General features: G+C 51.4%; 2 protein-coding genes across 3 annotated transcripts; both read right to left on the bottom strand.

Annotated features, from left to right (window-relative positions):
• Nucleotides 1–2,449: 2,449 nt before the first annotated feature.
• On the bottom strand, nucleotides 2,450–11,306 carry LOC143009729 (zinc fingers and homeoboxes protein 1-like). Its single transcript, XM_076161793.1, is given in 11 exon segments — nucleotides 2,450–3,303; nucleotides 3,688–4,920; nucleotides 4,955–5,139; nucleotides 5,285–5,669; nucleotides 5,757–5,888; nucleotides 6,248–6,551; nucleotides 6,553–7,457; nucleotides 7,630–7,756; nucleotides 7,892–8,506; nucleotides 8,866–9,384; nucleotides 10,197–11,306. Coding segments are annotated over 7 exon segments (2,823 nt in total). The 5' UTR covers nucleotides 9,225–9,384; nucleotides 10,197–11,306; the 3' UTR covers nucleotides 2,450–3,303; nucleotides 3,688–4,920; nucleotides 4,955–5,139; nucleotides 5,285–5,288.
• Nucleotides 11,307–11,388: 82 nt separating this feature from the next.
• Nucleotides 11,389–15,966, bottom strand: LOC143009730 (BOLA class I histocompatibility antigen, alpha chain BL3-6-like). Of its 2 annotated transcripts, XM_076161794.1 has the most exons (9): nucleotides 15,777–15,966; nucleotides 14,481–14,753; nucleotides 13,899–14,183; nucleotides 13,461–13,745; nucleotides 13,243–13,362; nucleotides 12,919–12,981; nucleotides 12,747–12,809; nucleotides 12,578–12,649; nucleotides 11,389–12,269 (listed from the first exon to the last, which is right to left on the bottom strand). In XM_076161794.1, the coding sequence occupies exons 1-9, from the start codon at nucleotides 15,829–15,831 to the stop codon at nucleotides 12,163–12,165; spliced, it is 1,323 nt and encodes a 440-aa protein (XP_076017909.1). In that variant the 5' UTR covers nucleotides 15,832–15,966; the 3' UTR covers nucleotides 11,389–12,162. The 2 variants fall into 2 exon arrangements, with proteins under 2 accessions (XP_076017909.1, XP_076017910.1); XM_076161795.1 differs by lacking the exon at nucleotides 12,919–12,981.
• Between the last annotated feature and the right edge of the window lie 1,244 nt (nucleotides 15,967–17,210).

The following is a 17,210-nucleotide window of genomic DNA, read 5'->3' on the forward strand; positions in this document are numbered from 1 at the left end:
CAGAGGTCAACATGGAGAAAGTAACTGGTCAATCAGAATGAAGCATTACAGACATATGAGGTCACAGGTTAACATCTGACTTCATCTGTAAAATCTCTGAAGAGCGTCTGAGAGGAAGAAGATGTTTGTTACGGTGCAGAAGGAGAGGAGGAAGGACGGAGGGAGGGAGGGAGGGAGGGAGGGAGGGAGAGAAGCTGCAGGACGGAGGAGACGCATGGAGGAATGTAGGCCGACGCAGAGGGGGAGGGGGGGGGACAAACGCAGTGATGGAGAGGAGGGAGGGATGAGAGGAAGATAGAGGAGTCGTCCTCAGAGTGACCCACACAGCACCAAACAGTCTGGGACGCCCCTGTCTCTCTCTGTCCCTGTGTGTGTGTGTGTGCGCCATCGTGTTCTAGACACACACACACACACACACACACACACACACACACACACACACACAACTAAATAAGTTTCACAGCACAAACTTTTGAGTTTTTCTTCCACTCTTGGTTTTGTCCGTTCCTTTAGATTAAATGTAAACAGTAGATTATTATTTGTTACTTTAGTTATATTCTAGATAATTCTACATGAAGCTTAAATAAACTTGGTTCATGCATTTGTGTTAAAGAAGAGAAGAAGATAAAGGCTGGTGTAACAAACACACCGCCTACAACAACACTGCAGTGTTACAGTCCTGACACTGCAGTGTTACTGAGTACACTGGAACACTGCAGTGTTACTGAGTACACTGGAACACTGCAGTGTTACTGAGTACACTGGAACACTGCAGTGTTACTGAGTACACTGGAACACTGCAGTGTTACTGAGTACACTGGAACACTGCAGTGTTCTCTCACACTGGATGACTGCAGTGTTCCAGTGTTCCAGTGTGCAGCAGCTCAGGATCTTCCTCTCTGTACTGCAGTATTTGTAGTACGTGTAAGTGGGTCAGTAGTGGCCGTCACACCGCTCGCCTCCACTTTCATTCTCTCTCCATTTCCCTCCTCCTCTTCCTCCCTCTGTCCCTCTATCACCCCTCCTCCTCCTCCCTCCGTCCCTCTGTCACCCCTCCTCCTCCTCCCTCTGTCCCTCTGTCACCCCTCCTCCTCCTCCCCCTCTGTCCCTTTATCACCCCTCCTCCTCCTCCTCCTTCTCTTCCTCATCTCTTTCTCTCTGCTCTGATTAGAAAGAGAGAAGGTCCCACCCCTGGTTCAGTCGGGTCCTGTGCAGGTTAACTCTTCGGCTGCCGGCCCGTCTCATCTTCCTCCCTACTTGTTTTGGTTCTAATACTCCCTCCACTTACTTCCTGCCAGGCCGCTTACGGCTGCGGTCTGCTGGAGTGTTCACGGGGGCCGACGCCAAACCATTTGTGGCGTGTAATCGGTGTTTTGGAGGGAGAGCCGTGGCCACAGAATGGGGCGAGCAGAGTCCTTGTGACAAAGGGACATAAATCACCAGTGTGTCCTCGCTGTCCCGTCACACTTGTGATCCGGGCCAGGAATCCAGACTAAAACACAAAACAAGAGCATTTCCAGCCACTGAACTTCCAGGAAATCTGGATAAAGCCCAGATCTGTGAACAAATGGAGCGTTACCTAACCCACAGCAGCCGTACAGGACTTACAGTAGAGCCAGAGCGGCCCAGGCTGGGCGCACGCCGCCATCTGCTGGCGGTGAGAGGCAGCACAGGCGGGATCAGGGGAGGCCACCCTTCCTGCCCGCCGCCCCCAACATGGCGGCCGCTCATTAGACAAACACGTCTGCGAGAGCAGATCAACAAACAGAACGTCGTGTTCCTGGACCGGTCTGACTGGTTTCTATGGTGCTGCTGGTTTCATTGGCGTTTCACCAGGCAGGCGGAGGCCGAATACCTGGAATACCTCCCACAGGTCAGAGAGGACAAAGAGGCGGCTCACTGCCACAGAGACGACAGATCACAGAGCTTTACTTCCTCTGACGTCACAAACCTGCAGTTTGAGACTGGCAGCTCATGTGATCACACACGGAACCGGTTTAACAGGATGCTGGTCTGCCTCCACAATAAAAGCTCAACGTATCTCCTGGGTTCACTCATAGAAGAGAAGGCACACAAGTTACTATAGGATAGAGATCCATGACAACATGCAGAGGGGTCAGAGGTCAAAGGTCAGAGGTCAACATATGAGGCTGTTACTAAGCTTCTCCATGTAGAGGAGCTTTAGAGGCTCCAACACCTGATCATGGATCCATGAGGGTCCATCAGAGACCTACAGACCTGAAGAACATCTACACACTGACAATGTGTGTGTGTGTGTGTGACATGAATCATAAACAGCGAAGGCGTCGTTCCCTGGGGCTGAGGGGGGAGGGGCTTATAGACAGGGATAACAGCACACACTTTCACTTTACTGAGGTGTAAGCCCCGCCCTCTTCGGTCACTGTGACCTTCACTGCTGTGACTCTGAACAAAAGAGCCGACATCAAACTCATTTCAGCTTTTTATTCTTTGCTTGCAGACAAAAAAAAGATAAACATGAAAGTCTGGATATAATAAATAAATTAAGGACTAAAAACTCGGGGCTGTTAAAGCTCAGACTTCAGAGTGGCAGAAGGTTGAAGTAGCAGAACGACCCTGCTCGTATAAAGACGCCACCACGGGACTCAGACACAAACTCAAGTCAAAGTGATTCTCCGGTGCATCACTGCGCTGCACACTGATTGTTCTCTGATGCTGATCGTTGCATATTGTCCAAAAGATCCCAGCGTCGTCCTACGTCATCCAGTAAACACAGGAAGAGCGCAGAGAAAAGGACTAAGCCCCGCCCACCCCCCCACATATAAGAAAGGTTAAAAGGTTCCCATGGGAACCGAGCCAAGTGCTTGTGGTTTCATGTCTAAAGTTCTGCTGGAAAACCTGAAAGATGTTTAGTAGTTCACCCGTATTTAAGACGCCATCATAGCTCCGCCTTCTTTCTAAAGTGATTCACTTTTACTTTGGTGGAAAAAAATCTTAAGAGCCGTCTGCTGCTCATCATCATCATCATCATCATCATCATCATCATCACTCTGCGTCCTGACTTCTCCTACACACTGGATTTCCTGTCGCTAAGCGTTTGGCTTCATTTACACCACAGGCCCACCATCAACTGTCTTCTTCTTCTTCTCTTCCTTTTTGGCCTTTAGCAAACTGAACGCTGGGATTGAGGCGAACGTGAGCGACAGAGCGACAAGCTGAACAACAGAGCGACACTTTGTGATGCATCTCTAAAGCCACACAACCTTATTCAGAGTTTACACACTCATGCTGCTCCACACTGAGGAGGAGATGAGCCCGTCTGACCTGCAGCTCATCACCACTCTGAACCTTTAGGGTTAGAGTGGTGATGAGCTGCAGCCCGTCTGACCTGCAGCTCATCACCACTCTGAACCTTTAGGGTTAGAGTGGTGATGAGCTGCAGCCCGTCTGACCTGCAGCTCATCACCACTCTGAACCTTGAGGGTTAGAGTGGTGATGAGCTGCAGCCCGTCTGACCTGCAGCTCATCACCACTCTGAACCTTTAGGGTTAGAGTGGTGATGAGCTGCAGCCCGTCTGACCTGCAGCTCATCACCACTCTGAACCTTTAGGGTTAGAGTGGTGATGAGCTGCAGCCCGTCTGACCTGCAGCTCATCACCACTCTGAACCTTTAGGGTTAGAGTGGTGATGAGCTGCAGCCCGTCTGACCTGCAGCTCATCACCACTCTGAACCTTTAGGGATGTTTGGGAATCTGCCCCAACGTTTCCAGGCCTGGAAAAGTGGCTCTCAAAGTCCTGACTGTAGAAAGGAGATTCTAACATGGAGAAGAAGAATCTGAGCTGCTTCTTCTTCTTCTTCTTCACCTCCTGGCAGACGAGCTCTGATCATCTAAACACAGAGAGTCACAGCTCAACTGACTGAGGTATTGTTGCCTGTTTGTTTTGTTCCTGAAGAGCTTCAGCTCCTGTTTGACTTTTTGGAAAAGGACACAAACTGCAGGGTTTGGGTTCGACTCCCTTTCAAGCCCGTGGACCCTGAATGAGGCCAAGGCCCCGAAGGTGAGAGAGGAAGTGGAGGTGCGGCGGGCGCCCGGCTCACCTCGCCTGCTTTCACCTCGTCTCCATGGAGAACCTTCTGTTTGGTTTTTCTTCTTTTCAGTCTCCCACAATGCATTTCATCCACAGGAGAGGACCAGATATGTTTCAACATTTGAGTATCTGGAGCTTCACTCCATACGGGCTGCAGCCGCCTGGACCGGTCAGAACACGGGGGAGGGGGGGGGTAATACTGGCCCAGCAGGAGCAGGAGCAGGAGCAGGAGCGGGAGCGGGAGCGGGAGCGGGAGCGAGTCTGAGCTCTGCTGCCTGTAGTTGCTTTGATTCAGAGCTCAGTTCTATGAACAACATCTCATTTTGTAAACCTGAACAGTTCAGGGAATCCACGGTGTTGAAACTAAGCAGACCCAAACACCTGCTGGCGCCTGTGAAGAAGTGAGCAGAGCACAGAAGTACGATGGGTTCAGTCCCATTATTAAGAACTCAACCAATCACAGAAACAACTGAAAAGTCAAAGGGTCAAAGTGGAACGGAGTCACAGCTGGAGACAAACAGGATGGCACTGATCAGAACACGTGAAGGTCCCTCTGCTGCTGAGGAGAGGAACCATGAGGTCTGACCTCTGACCTCTGCTGCTGAGGAGAGGAACCATGAGGTCTGACCTCTGACCTCTGCTGCTGAGGAGAGGAACCATGAGGTCTGACCTCTGACCTCTGCTGCTGAGGAGAGGAACCATGAGGTCTGACCTCTGACCTCTGCTTGGTACAAAAGTTGAGTGTAAAACACAGAATTTTAGAAAAATCCAATAGGCCGGTGTCTCTGTGGCACAGAGCGGCTGAAGGTCTCCCTCTGCTTGGTCCCCACAGGCTCACACCCAGGTCCAGACCTGACCCGGGTCCAGACCTGACCCGGGTCCAGACCTGACCCGGGTTCTGTTCAGTGCTTCTCATCTCTGCATCAGGACCCAGGGTGAGTCTGCTGCAGGGGGGGCGGGGCCGCCCCATAGCCCCGCCCCCCCTTCTGTCTGGAGAGCCACCTTTGGGTCCCGACCCGCCGGCTGAGAAACACTGACACACACACACACACACACACACACACACACACTCTGTGGAATGAAACAGAGAAAACGAGATCAACCACCGTCGCCTTGGAAACGGATTGTGAATACTTCAGTCATGCAGAGGTCTGCCCCCTGCTGGACAGAGTGTGTGCTGTCACACACACACACACACACACACACACACACACACCTGCTCATGTCTGCTCCTCCCCCTGAGGCTGTGACTGGCTGACACCCTCTGCTTCCTCTTCCTCCTCCTCCTCCTCCTCCATGTAGTCTTCGTCTGTGGCTTCCTCTCCTTGTTCCTTCACCTCCATCTCTCCGTCACTGTCCACATGCTCTGGATCTGCCACCGCCTCCTCCTCTTCCTCCTCCTCCTCTTCCTCCCCTTCGGCCTCCTCTTCCTCACTGAAGGGCTCCTTGCCCTCTTCCTGGCGCCTGGCGGCCTCAGTGAACCAGTCCCTCACCTGCTCGTAGCTCATGTTGGACTTGGCCACCAGCTCGTCCAGGTCCTTCTCGCTCAGCGTGCCGTGCTTCAGGTAGTAGTCCTTCAGAAAGGCCTGGCCCGACTTCACCTGGACCGGGAGCAGATCAACCACAGGGGTTAAGTTCACTTCATCTAAGCCGCTCACTTCAGAACATAAAGCAGCCGTGGGCCCGACCTTGATGGAGGCGTCGGCCCCCCGGGGGGAGCGTTTACAGGGGTAGGGCCGCCGCGTCCTCCTGGACCAACCACGGAAACGCTTCCTGGACTTCTTCTGGCTCTTGGCACCGCCGTTCAGCGCCTCGTCCACCTGAAACACACAGACACAACGCTCAGAGGAGAGGGAAACATCACTCTGACCCACCTGACCTCTGACCCCACCTGACCTCTGACCCCAACTGACCCCACCTGACCTCTGAACTGACCTCTGGCCCCATCTGACCTCTGACCCCAGCTGACCCCACCTGACCTCTGACCCCACCTGACCTCTGCACTGACCTCTGGCCCCACCTGACCTCTGGCCCCACCTGACCTCTGACCCCATCTGACCTCTGGCCCCACCTGACCTCTGGCCCCACCTGACCTTTGACCCCATCTGACCCCACCTAACCTCTGACCCCACCTGACCCCTGGTGCGTTTGTTAGTGCAGTAGGCAGATAGAGGGTCACCTTGCCGCTCTGGTAGAGGTAGAACCACTTCAGGTTGCTGTTCTTGCAGGCGTATCTCGTGTCTCCAAACCAGTTGACGATGTAGGTGCGAGCCAGTCCGGTGTCGTCGGCCATCTTGTCGTACTCCTCAGACGTTGGCCACTGCGAGCGGACGAAGGCCTTCTTCAGGATGTGGAGCTGCGCCGGCGTCTTCTTGATCATCTTCCTGCAGGAAAGGGGCGTGGTCTGCGGCTCCGGGGCCTCGGACGAATGCGCGGCCTTTTCGCCGTCGGCCTCGGACGTTTCGCCATCTTGCGAGCGCGGAAGGAGGAGCTTTCCTCCGCTCGGTGAACCAGGCGTCCACCTCGCGCCGAGTCAGCTTGGTCTCCGTCCGCAGCCGGCTCAGCTCCTCGTCCGAGGGCGTGTCGCACTTCAGGAAGCTGGCCTCCAGGACCAGGAGCTGCTCCGGAGTCTTCTCCTTGAATTTCTGAGGCGTGAAGTCGGGGAAGGCGTGGCGGAATTTCACCCTGGGGTCGCTGGAGGAAGAAGACGACGACCCCGGGGCGTTGGCAGAAGTCGGGGAGGCGTCGCTGGCATCGTCGCTGGAGTCGATGACGATGGCGTGGCCGTCGCTGTTGGCGCCGTCGTTCAGTCCGCCGGTCCTCCCTCCCGCTCGACCTCCCGGCGACGCCGCCGCCCTGCCGCCCGAGGAGTCGCTCAGCGGGACGCCGTGATGGTCCTTGGCGTTCCTCTGGTTGTAGCGCGTGTCGCTGAACCACTTCTTGATGGCTCGTTTGGAGAGCTTGGTGACCTGCATGAGGCGCGAGATCTCGGCTTCGGTGGCAAACTGCCTGCGGCCGTAACTCGCCTTCAGCTCCGCCAGCTGCTCCTTGGACTTCTTGGGTTTGGTCGACGCCCCGTCCGAGCCGAGCGCCGCGCCGGCCGAGGCGGCGGACATCTGTGTCTTTGACTCCGACGTCGACGGCTCGGCCGCTTTGGGCTGGTTGGTGGGAACGCCGGCGACCGTGAGCGTGATGGGAGACCCCACCGGCACGGCGCCGCCGCCGCCGACCTGCGTGAGCACGAGGCCGGGCTGGCCCACGATCTGACACGTCTGGAAGATGGACTGCAGGCCGTTGGTCGCCGCTGCGATGTTGGCGGGGATGACGGTGATGGTCTGAGGGACCGTCTGCACCGTGCCGTTAAACTTCTTCCTCCTCGCCTCTTCCACCTGCCAACCACCACAGAAGAAGAAGATGTTAACGCTCTGTGTGTGTGTGTGTGTGATCAGGTGTTACAGCCTCTAAAGCTCCTCCACATGAAGACAGAAGCTTAGATACGAACTAACAGCATCTGTATGCAGTTGAAACAGGAAGCAGGTGAAACAGGAAGCAGGTACCCACCTCCTCCGGGGTCCAGCTGACTCCATGTTTGAGCCTCTGAGCAGAGAACCAGACTTTGATCTGCTCCTCGCTGAACTTGGTCTGTGACGACAGACCCATGATCTCTGACAGCGACGGGTAGGGAAACCTGCCACACAAGAGGAGGGGGAGGAGCCTGTGTTGTTATGGTGACTCACCTGTCCTGCTGCCTGGCTCAAGAGCCCCGACAGTCTGTGAGGCAGCAGAGGAGAACAGGAAGCTGCAGGTCACGGTGCGTTCTCACCTGTTGTAGGCGCTGACGAGCAGCACGTTGTTGTCCATGGCGGTGTTGTATGTGGGGATGCTGCTGATGGGGATGAGCAGCTGGGTTTGGTTCTGAGCGCAGTTCTGCTGGTTCTGTAGGGCCGACAGGACCTGAGCCAGCGTGCCGGGCGGCAGCACGGCGCCGCCGCCCACGCCGCCTTTGATCTGCAGCAGGTTGTGGCTGTTGATGACGATGCCCTGCTGCACCCCCTGCACCTGCAGCGCCGCCGGGGCGGGGACCGGCCGGGGGGCGGCCGCCGGCATCACGGGGGCCGGAGACAGCGCCGGAGGCCCGTTGTCCTCGTCCTCGCTTTCCACCTTGATGATGTCGTCGTCAGAGGCGACTGCGGCCATTTTGAACTTCTTAGGCTCGGCCCTGCTCTTGATCCTCATGATGGGCGTCTTGCTGAGGGCGATGCTCTTCGGCGCCGTCTCGTCCGACTCCTCCTCCTCCATCTTCACAAAGCTGCCGTCGAAAGTGAGGTCGTTGACCGTCTGCTGGAAGACCGTCTCATTGTTACGCTTCACCATCGTCCGTGTGAAACTGTCCTCGCCCGGGTGAAGACGAGAGTTATGGGCCAGCAGAGTGTCGTAACTAAGGGACAAGAGACATCGTTAGAGACAGAGAGAGAGAGAGAGAGAGAGACAGAGAGACAGAGAGAGAGAGAGACAGAGAGAGAGAGACAGAGAGACAGAGAGACAGAGAGAGAGAGACAGAGACAGAGAGAGACAGAGAGACAGAGAGACAGAGAGACAGAGAGAGAGAGAGAGAGAGAGAGACAGAGAGAGAGAGACAGAGACAGAGAGAGACAGAGACAGAGACAGAGAGAGAGAGAGACAGACAGAGAGACAGAGAGAGAGAGACAGAGAGAAAGAGAGAGAGAGAGAGAGAGAGAGAGAGAGAGAGAGAGAGAGAGAGAGAGAGAGAGAGAGAGAGACCCCCCTCCCCCCTACCTCTTGGTGTGGTAGTCACACTCCATGCACACGTATGACGTGTTGGTGATCACGTCTGGGTGTCTTGTGTCTACATGCATGGTGAACATGTTGAGCTGTGCGGTCCTGAAGCTGCAGTATTTACACTCATATCCTCCCTCTGCCATGTTGGATTCCTCATAGAGGTCTCTCCCGCCCTCGCCGTCCTCCGCCCTCTCGTCCGGCGGGCCGGAGACGTCCGTCGAGAGGGAGGTCGCGCCTTCGCCGCTCTGCGGCCCCACGGCGTCCCCCGCCGCGTCCTCCGCCTCCTCCTGCTCAGAGTCCAGGGGCTCCTGTGGAGGAACCATGCAGGGTGTGGTGGACTTCCTCCTGCTCGCCATCCTGCCTGCCTGCCTGCCTGCCTGCGAGCGCCGAGTCGAGCTGAGACGAGAAACGAGGAGCCGTCCGGAATCAAGCGGTCTGACCCACGCAGCCCAGACGAGGCGGCTCCATGCAGCAGGAAGTGGCTCTGGGTCCAAACGCTTCTGTGATCAGTACTTCCTGTCAAAAAAAGTCACAGCTTTAGAGCGCTGCTACAGCTGACCAAGGGCTTTAACATCAACACTGAGGAGAGAAGAACGGGTCAGAACCATGCAAACAGGAAGGAGAACAGCAAGTTCCCCATGAAGAAGAAGAAGAAGAAGAAGAAGAACTCTGCAGGTTCTCCAGCAGTGTGGAGAACCTGGTTGATCTAAACACAACAGAACAGACTTCCTCTGAAATTCGTTCTTAGAAGTTAAAGACTTATTGTGGACTTATGAATGTATCAGGAGGGCCTGGAGCCTTCATTGATTGATTGATTGATTGATTGATGGGCCTCAGACTCCCGTAGTTAACCGGGTCGAGGCCTGCTGATCTGTCAGAACAGAATCAGATCCATTGGGCAACAATTGGTCCACTCACTCAACTTCAGAAACAAGTTTAAAACATCTCAAGTGCGAATTTGTTTGTGAATCTCGTCCCGACCGAAGGAACCCAACGAGCCGAGCCGAGCCGAGTGAAGCCGAAATCTGGAGGTTTTCACCTCAGATTTAATCCAAAAGTTACTCTACACGTGACGTCACACAGTACGCGCAAGAATCCGCGTTCTTTTCGCAGTTTGGTGAAATGTTGGGAGAGAAAGTGGAAGAGGAGGAAGAATAAGAATAAGAGGAGGAAGAAGAAGAAGAAGAAGAAGAAGAAGCAGAAGAAGAAGCAGGACACCATAACAGACATGCTAACGTTAGCTTAGCTCGGCTCACGCCTCCACAAGTGTCCGCGGCGCCTCGCTCGCCCGCTCGCCGACCTGCGCGTCACCTCGGCGGGTCGCTTACCTGCGGAAGCTGCCGCTGTTTACCCGCATCGTGGAACAAAACGCAGCTTAGCCTCGTAGCATCTGAGTCTTCCGCCTTTGAGGCTCCATCTGCTGCTGCCGGACACGGAGCCGCGCTAACGCCGGGGCCGAGCTCCGCTCCGCGCCGTCAGCTCGCCTGCCCGCCGCCGCGCATCGTCTCCGCCGCTGTTAGTTTGCTGGTTGTTGTCTGGATTAAACGCACAGTTCGCTCATTAAAGGCGCCGCTAGTTCAACAAATCTGACGCTCATTTTGTACCGCCGCTGAGCGAGTAACGGCCAGGAAACACATCCGGTTTAGTTCTTTCAAAGTAAAGGTGTCCGTCATAAATGTTCTTGAGGAGACGGGGACTTGCTCATTGGGGTCTGCAGACGTCCCAGTCCAGGTGGACGAGGCCCCACGCGGAGCACAGCAGCCCAGATGTTCCCCTCTCGTCCATGTTCATCCTGGGGGGTCTCCTTGGCATTCCGAGCCCATATGGGGCTTTAATGGGCCCGGGATGTTCCGGGTCTGTGCCGTGGTCTCAGTTCCCCTCTGAGGTGTCCAGCAGGTCTCCTGATGAGGCGCTGATCCGCCTCAGCTCACCTGAGAGGTTTCGTCCTGACGACGTCCCGCCGGATGTCCAACACGTGTGTCAGGAAATTTGATTTAAAAGAAAATAAAAGTTAAGTATGGAAATGTCAGAAAGAACAACAATCTAAATAAATTCCGGATGATAAAGTTTGACATGTGTGAGTGAATCCTGAGGTTACGGACCGTTGAGGCCGAGGGCAGCTGTTTTATTTTGATAGTTTCCTCTGTAAAGTGGAAACCAGAGCGCCTCGGTGACGTCAGCCTGACTGATCTTTGGACAGTTACGTCTAAGCGGAGTGTCTGCGTGCGTCGCTACGTCATCGCCGCGCCTCAAACAAACAAACAAACAAACAAACAAACAAGCACGCCTCTACTTCCGCTTCCTCTGGCGTGAGACGAGCCGCTCTCAACTCAAACTACAAACTGAGCTCAGGTCATTTACAGTGATAATGTTTAAACAGGTCAAAGTGGGAGTTAGACGCCTCATCCTGTGACGTCAGTCTGAGTAAGGTCAACGCAGTAACTATGGTAACAGTCCTGCAGCTGGACAGGACAGGGAGAGATGGATGAAGATGAGTGACAGGAAGTAAACATTCTCTCATTTATGGATCAATGCCACCTTTATTCTGTCAAGATTGGTTGATAAGAGTACATGAAGAAGAAGAAATAATAAACTTTTACCTTATCTTAAAACCCATGCAGTTAAAAGGGTATGGGTCTGACACACACACACACACAAACACACTACAGAGGGGGCGGAGCCACACATGTGTAGGCAAACAGCTGCATGAGACACACATCTAAGAAAGCACACTAATATGTTGCTAAAAGATAAAATAATAAAACATTTTCTTTAATATTTGATATGATCTTGACTATTTGACATGGACTGGAGTGGAATATGTCAAAGTTTAGTGAGGGTGCCGTTCTTTTTTGGATGGCAGCTCATACGCTTAGGATTTCTTGTGACCAGAAGTTCTTTTATCTACCTTTGTTGAACACACTTATTGTAAGTCGCTTTGGATAAAAGCGTCTGCTAAATGACCCTAATGTGATGTAATGTAATGTAATACTCACACCTAAGGCCCTCTGGGGTCACACTGACCCCAAAATGGTTTGACTGTTATTCAACATTTTCAATTAATGTTGTGTCACACCTTTAGTCTAACTCCAGTCCAACCCATTACCCCAAAAATGTCACTCATTTTAGAATTTGTCACTCATTTTAGAATGTTCTGTTACATCACTTTGTGCTTTGGGACCATTTTGTCCCCAGGAGCAGAGGATGCCCAAAATACAATCAAATGACTTCAACATTTAACTAATGCTAACACACAGGAAGACACGGAGGGGAAGCCCTTTAAAGAAAAATCAATCACTGCTCCTCCTCCTGATCCTCCTCCTTCTCCCCCTCCTCCTCCGCCTCAGACATTCTCTTCTTTTTCAGCAGGCTGTCAGCCTCTCTGCCGGTTGGGTTTCCAGCTGTCCGGATAGAAACTAAATGTATTAGCTGCACACACACACACACACACACACACACACACAGATTACATGAATGCACCTCTGCCTGCAGCTCATGAGGAGCAGTGAGGGGCTGACTTGGACCATGACAGCTTTCATTTTCCAGCTTATTTATCTTTAAATTAAATACTAATGATGATTTATTTACACGTCTTTTCATGTCTTATTTCTTCTTCACGTGTTTGTAACTCAAACTAAAGCAGGAGGCCGGACTCAGACCTCCACCATGTAAACACAGATCAGTGATCTCTGATGGGAGGGAAACGTACCACCAGCATTCAGGCTGTCTTTGCTGCTGCTGCTGCTGCTGGCGCTGCTGCCACCGGATTCGGCGCCCAAAGCTGCAGGAGGAGCACAGATGTTACTTCATACCTCAGTGTCCTGATTCCTGAGGCCAGAGAGAAGCTTAGAGGCCAGCAGAGAGCCAGCCTTACTCACCTGAGTCGGAGGATTGGCTGCTGCTGGCTGACTTGGCGGTTGTGGCGCCTGCAGGGGCTAAATCTGTTTACACACAGGAACAATCACAGATGATCATCAGCACTTTACAGACAGCTTCACTTTGATTCTAAATGTTAGTTGTCATGCGTGTGCAGAGAAACAAAACTCTTACATATCAGTGAGGTGGTAACCCCGTCCAGAGGAGCTGCTGGGCGTTTCAGCGTCCTCTCTGCTCCTAAAACCAAGGAAGAAAAGCACCGGGGTCACTGTGTGGAACGTTCTCCCACCTGGCAGAGCCTCAGAGCCTCAGAGCCTCAGAGTCTCAGAGTCTCAGAGTCTCAGAGCCTCAGAGTCTCAGAGTCTCAGAGCCTCAGAGCCTCAGAGCCTCAGAGTCTCAGAGCCTCAGAGTCTCAGAGTCTCAGAGCCTCAGAGTCTCAGAGTCTCATACAGTTAGATTCTATCAGAGTGAAACATGTAAATATCTTATTTCACTCACGTTGGCGTTTCTTCTTGCATAGCAGGTACACACCCACTCCCACACCCAGGAGCAGGAGCAGGAGCAGGCCGCCCACCGCGCCACCGATGATTCCTCCATCTGAGCTGGGAAGCTTGTGATCTAAAACACAAACACATCTCCTTCACTTGTGTATCTCTGCTGGTTCCTCTCCTGTGTGTGTGTTTGAGACGTGACTGTGTGTGTTTACAGGCTCTTACCCCAGGTTTTCTTCACATACATCTTAGAGGCTCTATGAATGACCTCACAGGTGTAGACGGCCGTGTCAGACTTTAAGATTTCCACCTCGTCCCTTATCTGAAAGGTCTCATCATTGTTTGGTCGTACGCCCGAGCTGACCAGCCCGTCGTCCTTCGTCACAATACGCTCATCCCGTTTGATCCACAGTGTGATGTCTTTGGGGTAGAATCCTGTGGCCAAGCAGGTCAGAACCACGGTTGTTCCCGTTTTGGCTTCTTTGGCAAACACATGAACTTTTGGACTACCTGGGAGGAGAACAAACAAAGAGAGCTCAGGTTTCCTGGTATGAGCAGAACATTGCAGTGACTGCAGCTGGATCTCATCCATGATCTGATCCATGGACTCCATGTAGCTGTCCCTAAGCAGGGACTCATGAGACAGACGGTCCTCATACTTACTGGCTTCTCTCATCTGATTGTCTCCATACACCACAAACTTATTCAGCCAGTCCACACACTCCCGGTGCAGGTAACCGATGGTGTACTCCTTCAGGACTTTGACGTCGTCCCACTTCCGCTTGGTTTCACGTGCAAATTCATTCCCGGTGACCCAGTCCTTGTGTTCGTCATCAAAGGACAGGAAGTCGTTTCCGTCGTAGCTGTAGCTGTCCACGCCACTTTGGAATTTTGTTATGCCATTGACGTCGGCTACACAGCCATGCCTCCACTGCAGAACATGGAGGTCTGAAAGCAGAAGGAGACCAGGGCTCAAAGGGAGAGAGACAGAGAGAGACAGAGACAGAGACAGAGAAAGGGACAGAGAGGGAGAGAGAGAGAGACAGAGACAGAGAAAGGGACAGAGAGGGAGAGAGAGAGAGACAGAGACAGAGACAGAGACAGAGAGGGAGAGAGAGAGAAAGAGACAGACAGACAGACAGACAGACAGACAGACAGACAGACAGAGAGAGAGAGAGAAAGAGAAAGAGAAAGAGACAGACAGACAGACAGACAGACAGACAGACAGACAGAGAGAGCTCTCACCCGTGTCGTTCTGCCTCATGCGGTTCTTCAGGATGTTGATGTTGACCTTGAACCACTGCTCTTTGCTCTGACGGGACTGCGTTCCTTTGTTCCAGTAGTCGTTGTCCAGTTTCTCCCTCATCCAGTCCTGCTTGGGAACCTTCACCTTGGTGGAGCTGTCATAGTAATCAATCATGCGGTTGTCCAGCAGGCCCATGGCCGTGAACTCATGGAGGCCCGGGGTCGGCACGGGCTTGGAGAAGGCCGTGTAGATGTAAGTGAGGGAATGACGATCTGAAGACAGAGAGAGGACGAGAGAGAGACGGGCAGAGAGACAGACAGGAATGTGACAGTTACTAGTTTGAATTGAAACTCAATAAATGATCAATTGTTGAAACACTACAACTTGCTGCCAGCTACTTCCTGTCAAACAGGTTAAAGCTTTCAAACGTTCTTCCTCTTCTCCTGATCCGGTCCGTCTGCGTTCATCACCACACAAACATGCAGACCGCCCTGATGTAGAGCAGCACAGATCGCTCTACTTCCCTGTAGTATTTGTGATTGTACTCTTGTTCTGTTTCACCGTTTTGACATTGTTACACAACCTTGTGTTCTTTAAGGATGCACTAAATAAACATGTGTTATATGATGAAGGCTCAGTGTTTACATTCTAAACTCAACCACAGCTGCAGATCAATACATCAGAATACAGAGGAAGAGTTCATTTAGTTCAGTTATTATATTCTGATTCATTACACAAAGTGAAGTAAACAAAGCCGTTACTTGGTTTCATGTTGAGGATTCTGGCTCACAGCTCAGGAAAACCCCAAACTCAGGCCCTCCGAAAATTTGAATGTGGTGGAAAAGTTCAATACTGTGACTCAGGGTGTCTCAGTGTAATCAGCTGAGGGGGTCTGCTGAGCCTTCAGTCCGGCTCAGTCTGACACATTCATGGGGAAGAGATCAGATTCTAACTCATTCAGCTGTAGATTCTATTGAACTTTCTATAAATATACAACTAATAAATATCTACTTGATGTGATCTACACCTCAGCGTCCATTTTATACTTCACCACATTTCCGCCCCTTTGTTGTAGATTAGTATAATTATGCATTTAAACGTTTCTTTGATTTTTCGAACCTTCACATTCAAATATATATTTTTTTTTTACATATTATGATTGGTCCAACAAATCCCTCTTAGTCAGATTCGCTGTTCACTCTTTATATTCTGCGACATTTCTAAAGACGTCACGCTGCTTTTTTACTTTCACTTTTAATCTCAACTCACATTAACGTCAGAAAAGTGTACTTTACCTCCGTCCGCCGTCAGGGCCGAGCCGAGCAGAAGCACCAGGGACATTAAATGCATCTTTGGGTCCAAAACTGATCTACATTCACGCTTTAAACTCGGGTTGATGCGCTTTTCACGCCTGGACGTCTCCGAACCTGAGCGCCTCTTCCTCCTCCGGTCGCTGGCTGGTGTGGCGTTCAGGGACTACCCGGAAAATAATGTAGCTGCGTTCACGTCACTTCCCTCGTTTGAGCTCGTGTGTCGCACGATTTATTTCTCGATTGATTTATTATTATTATAATTATCATTATCACTCATTATCGTTATCATTATCGTTATCATTACTATAATTGTTGTTATTTAATTTTCTTTCTTTCTTTTGTTGTTGTTGTTGTTATATTTTGGCCCCGCCCACTTTGTTAAACGTTCTGAGGTTGTTGATGAAGCGTTCATTACATTTTTCAAACACTTCTATTCAAGACACAACAGACACGAAATGTAAAGCAGAAAGCCTGAATCCTGCCTCTCATGTGTCTGCTGCTGTCAGACACGTGACGTGTTCATGTAAAAGATCGTATTTGTGATTATGTTCAAAGCTCAGTACCTCTGCGGCGCAACCAGTAAAGCAATAAAGTCCCTGAACGCAACCTTCGTACCTTTGGCTCAAACATGTCCTTTATTATCTGATATAAATTCCAACTCTGAGTGTGATTGTGTGTAGATATGCAGATTGACAGATGATTGACAGAGTGACTGTGGATTCGTTTCTCTAAAGGGTCTTTCGTGGTTTCTGTCACGTTCTCATCACGTTTATCTACATTTTAAACTGTTTATACTTCATTAAGTCCAAACAAACTGAAATCCAGAGTTTGATTTTCTTTCATTGAAACATTTTGGCGCTGCTCCCAAACGTGCGTCAGGCTCAGAACTTATCAATCAAGCGTAGACTACGGAAAGGAAATGAAAACGCAAACAGAGAAATATTATGTAACTGCGACTCGCACAGCTTTTATGTTTGAGTTTGTTTATATTTTACGAGTTTTATTTTAAGTAATTACACAAAGCAACAGAGTTTAATCTACTTTAACTTTACAAATGTGATCTCCCCGCTAATAATCTGCTCCTGATTCATCCACATGAGCGCCAAACACAAAAACAAGCAGTTAGTTTCTGCTTTCATTGAGTTAAAAAGTCAGAATAAAGAATATATTCAGATCAAAATGAGTGAAGATGAGCCCGCGCGCCCTGTAAGCCAATCAGATCGCTCAGAGCGGGTCACTAGGCAGAACACAGTGAGACAGGTTTCAAGCGAGTCGCATCATCACAACAACAACGGAGTGACTTGTGACCTGTGACCTGAAATCATTTAAGACCGAGACAAACTAAACTAAACTAAACTTCTAAACTTCCTCCGTGTTTCCACCTAGCAGCTTCAAACTGCAATTTCAAGTTTTCAA

Source organism: Genypterus blacodes, unplaced genomic scaffold, assembly GCF_046128005.1.
Source record: "Genypterus blacodes isolate CSIRO-AG114 ecotype Tasmania unplaced genomic scaffold, CSIRO-AGI_Gbla_v1 ptg000113l_1, whole genome shotgun sequence".
Lineage (NCBI taxonomy): Eukaryota > Metazoa > Chordata > Actinopteri > Ophidiiformes > Ophidiidae > Genypterus > Genypterus blacodes.

Bases quoted from the DNA above. Each gene is read 5' to 3' on its own strand.
- LOC143009730 (XM_076161794.1), bottom strand. From the start codon at position 15,831: ATGCATTTAATGTCCCTGGTGCTTCTGCTCGGCTCGGCCCTGACGGCG. The intron at 12,810-12,918 runs GTAAGAGTTTTG...GTGTGTAAACAG, and splicing joins GGTTACCACCTCACTGATAT to ATTTAGCCCCTGCAGGCGCC. The intron at 12,650-12,746 runs GTGAGTAAGGCT...CTCCTCCTGCAG, and splicing joins CAGCCAATCCTCCGACTCAG to CTTTGGGCGCCGAATCCGGT.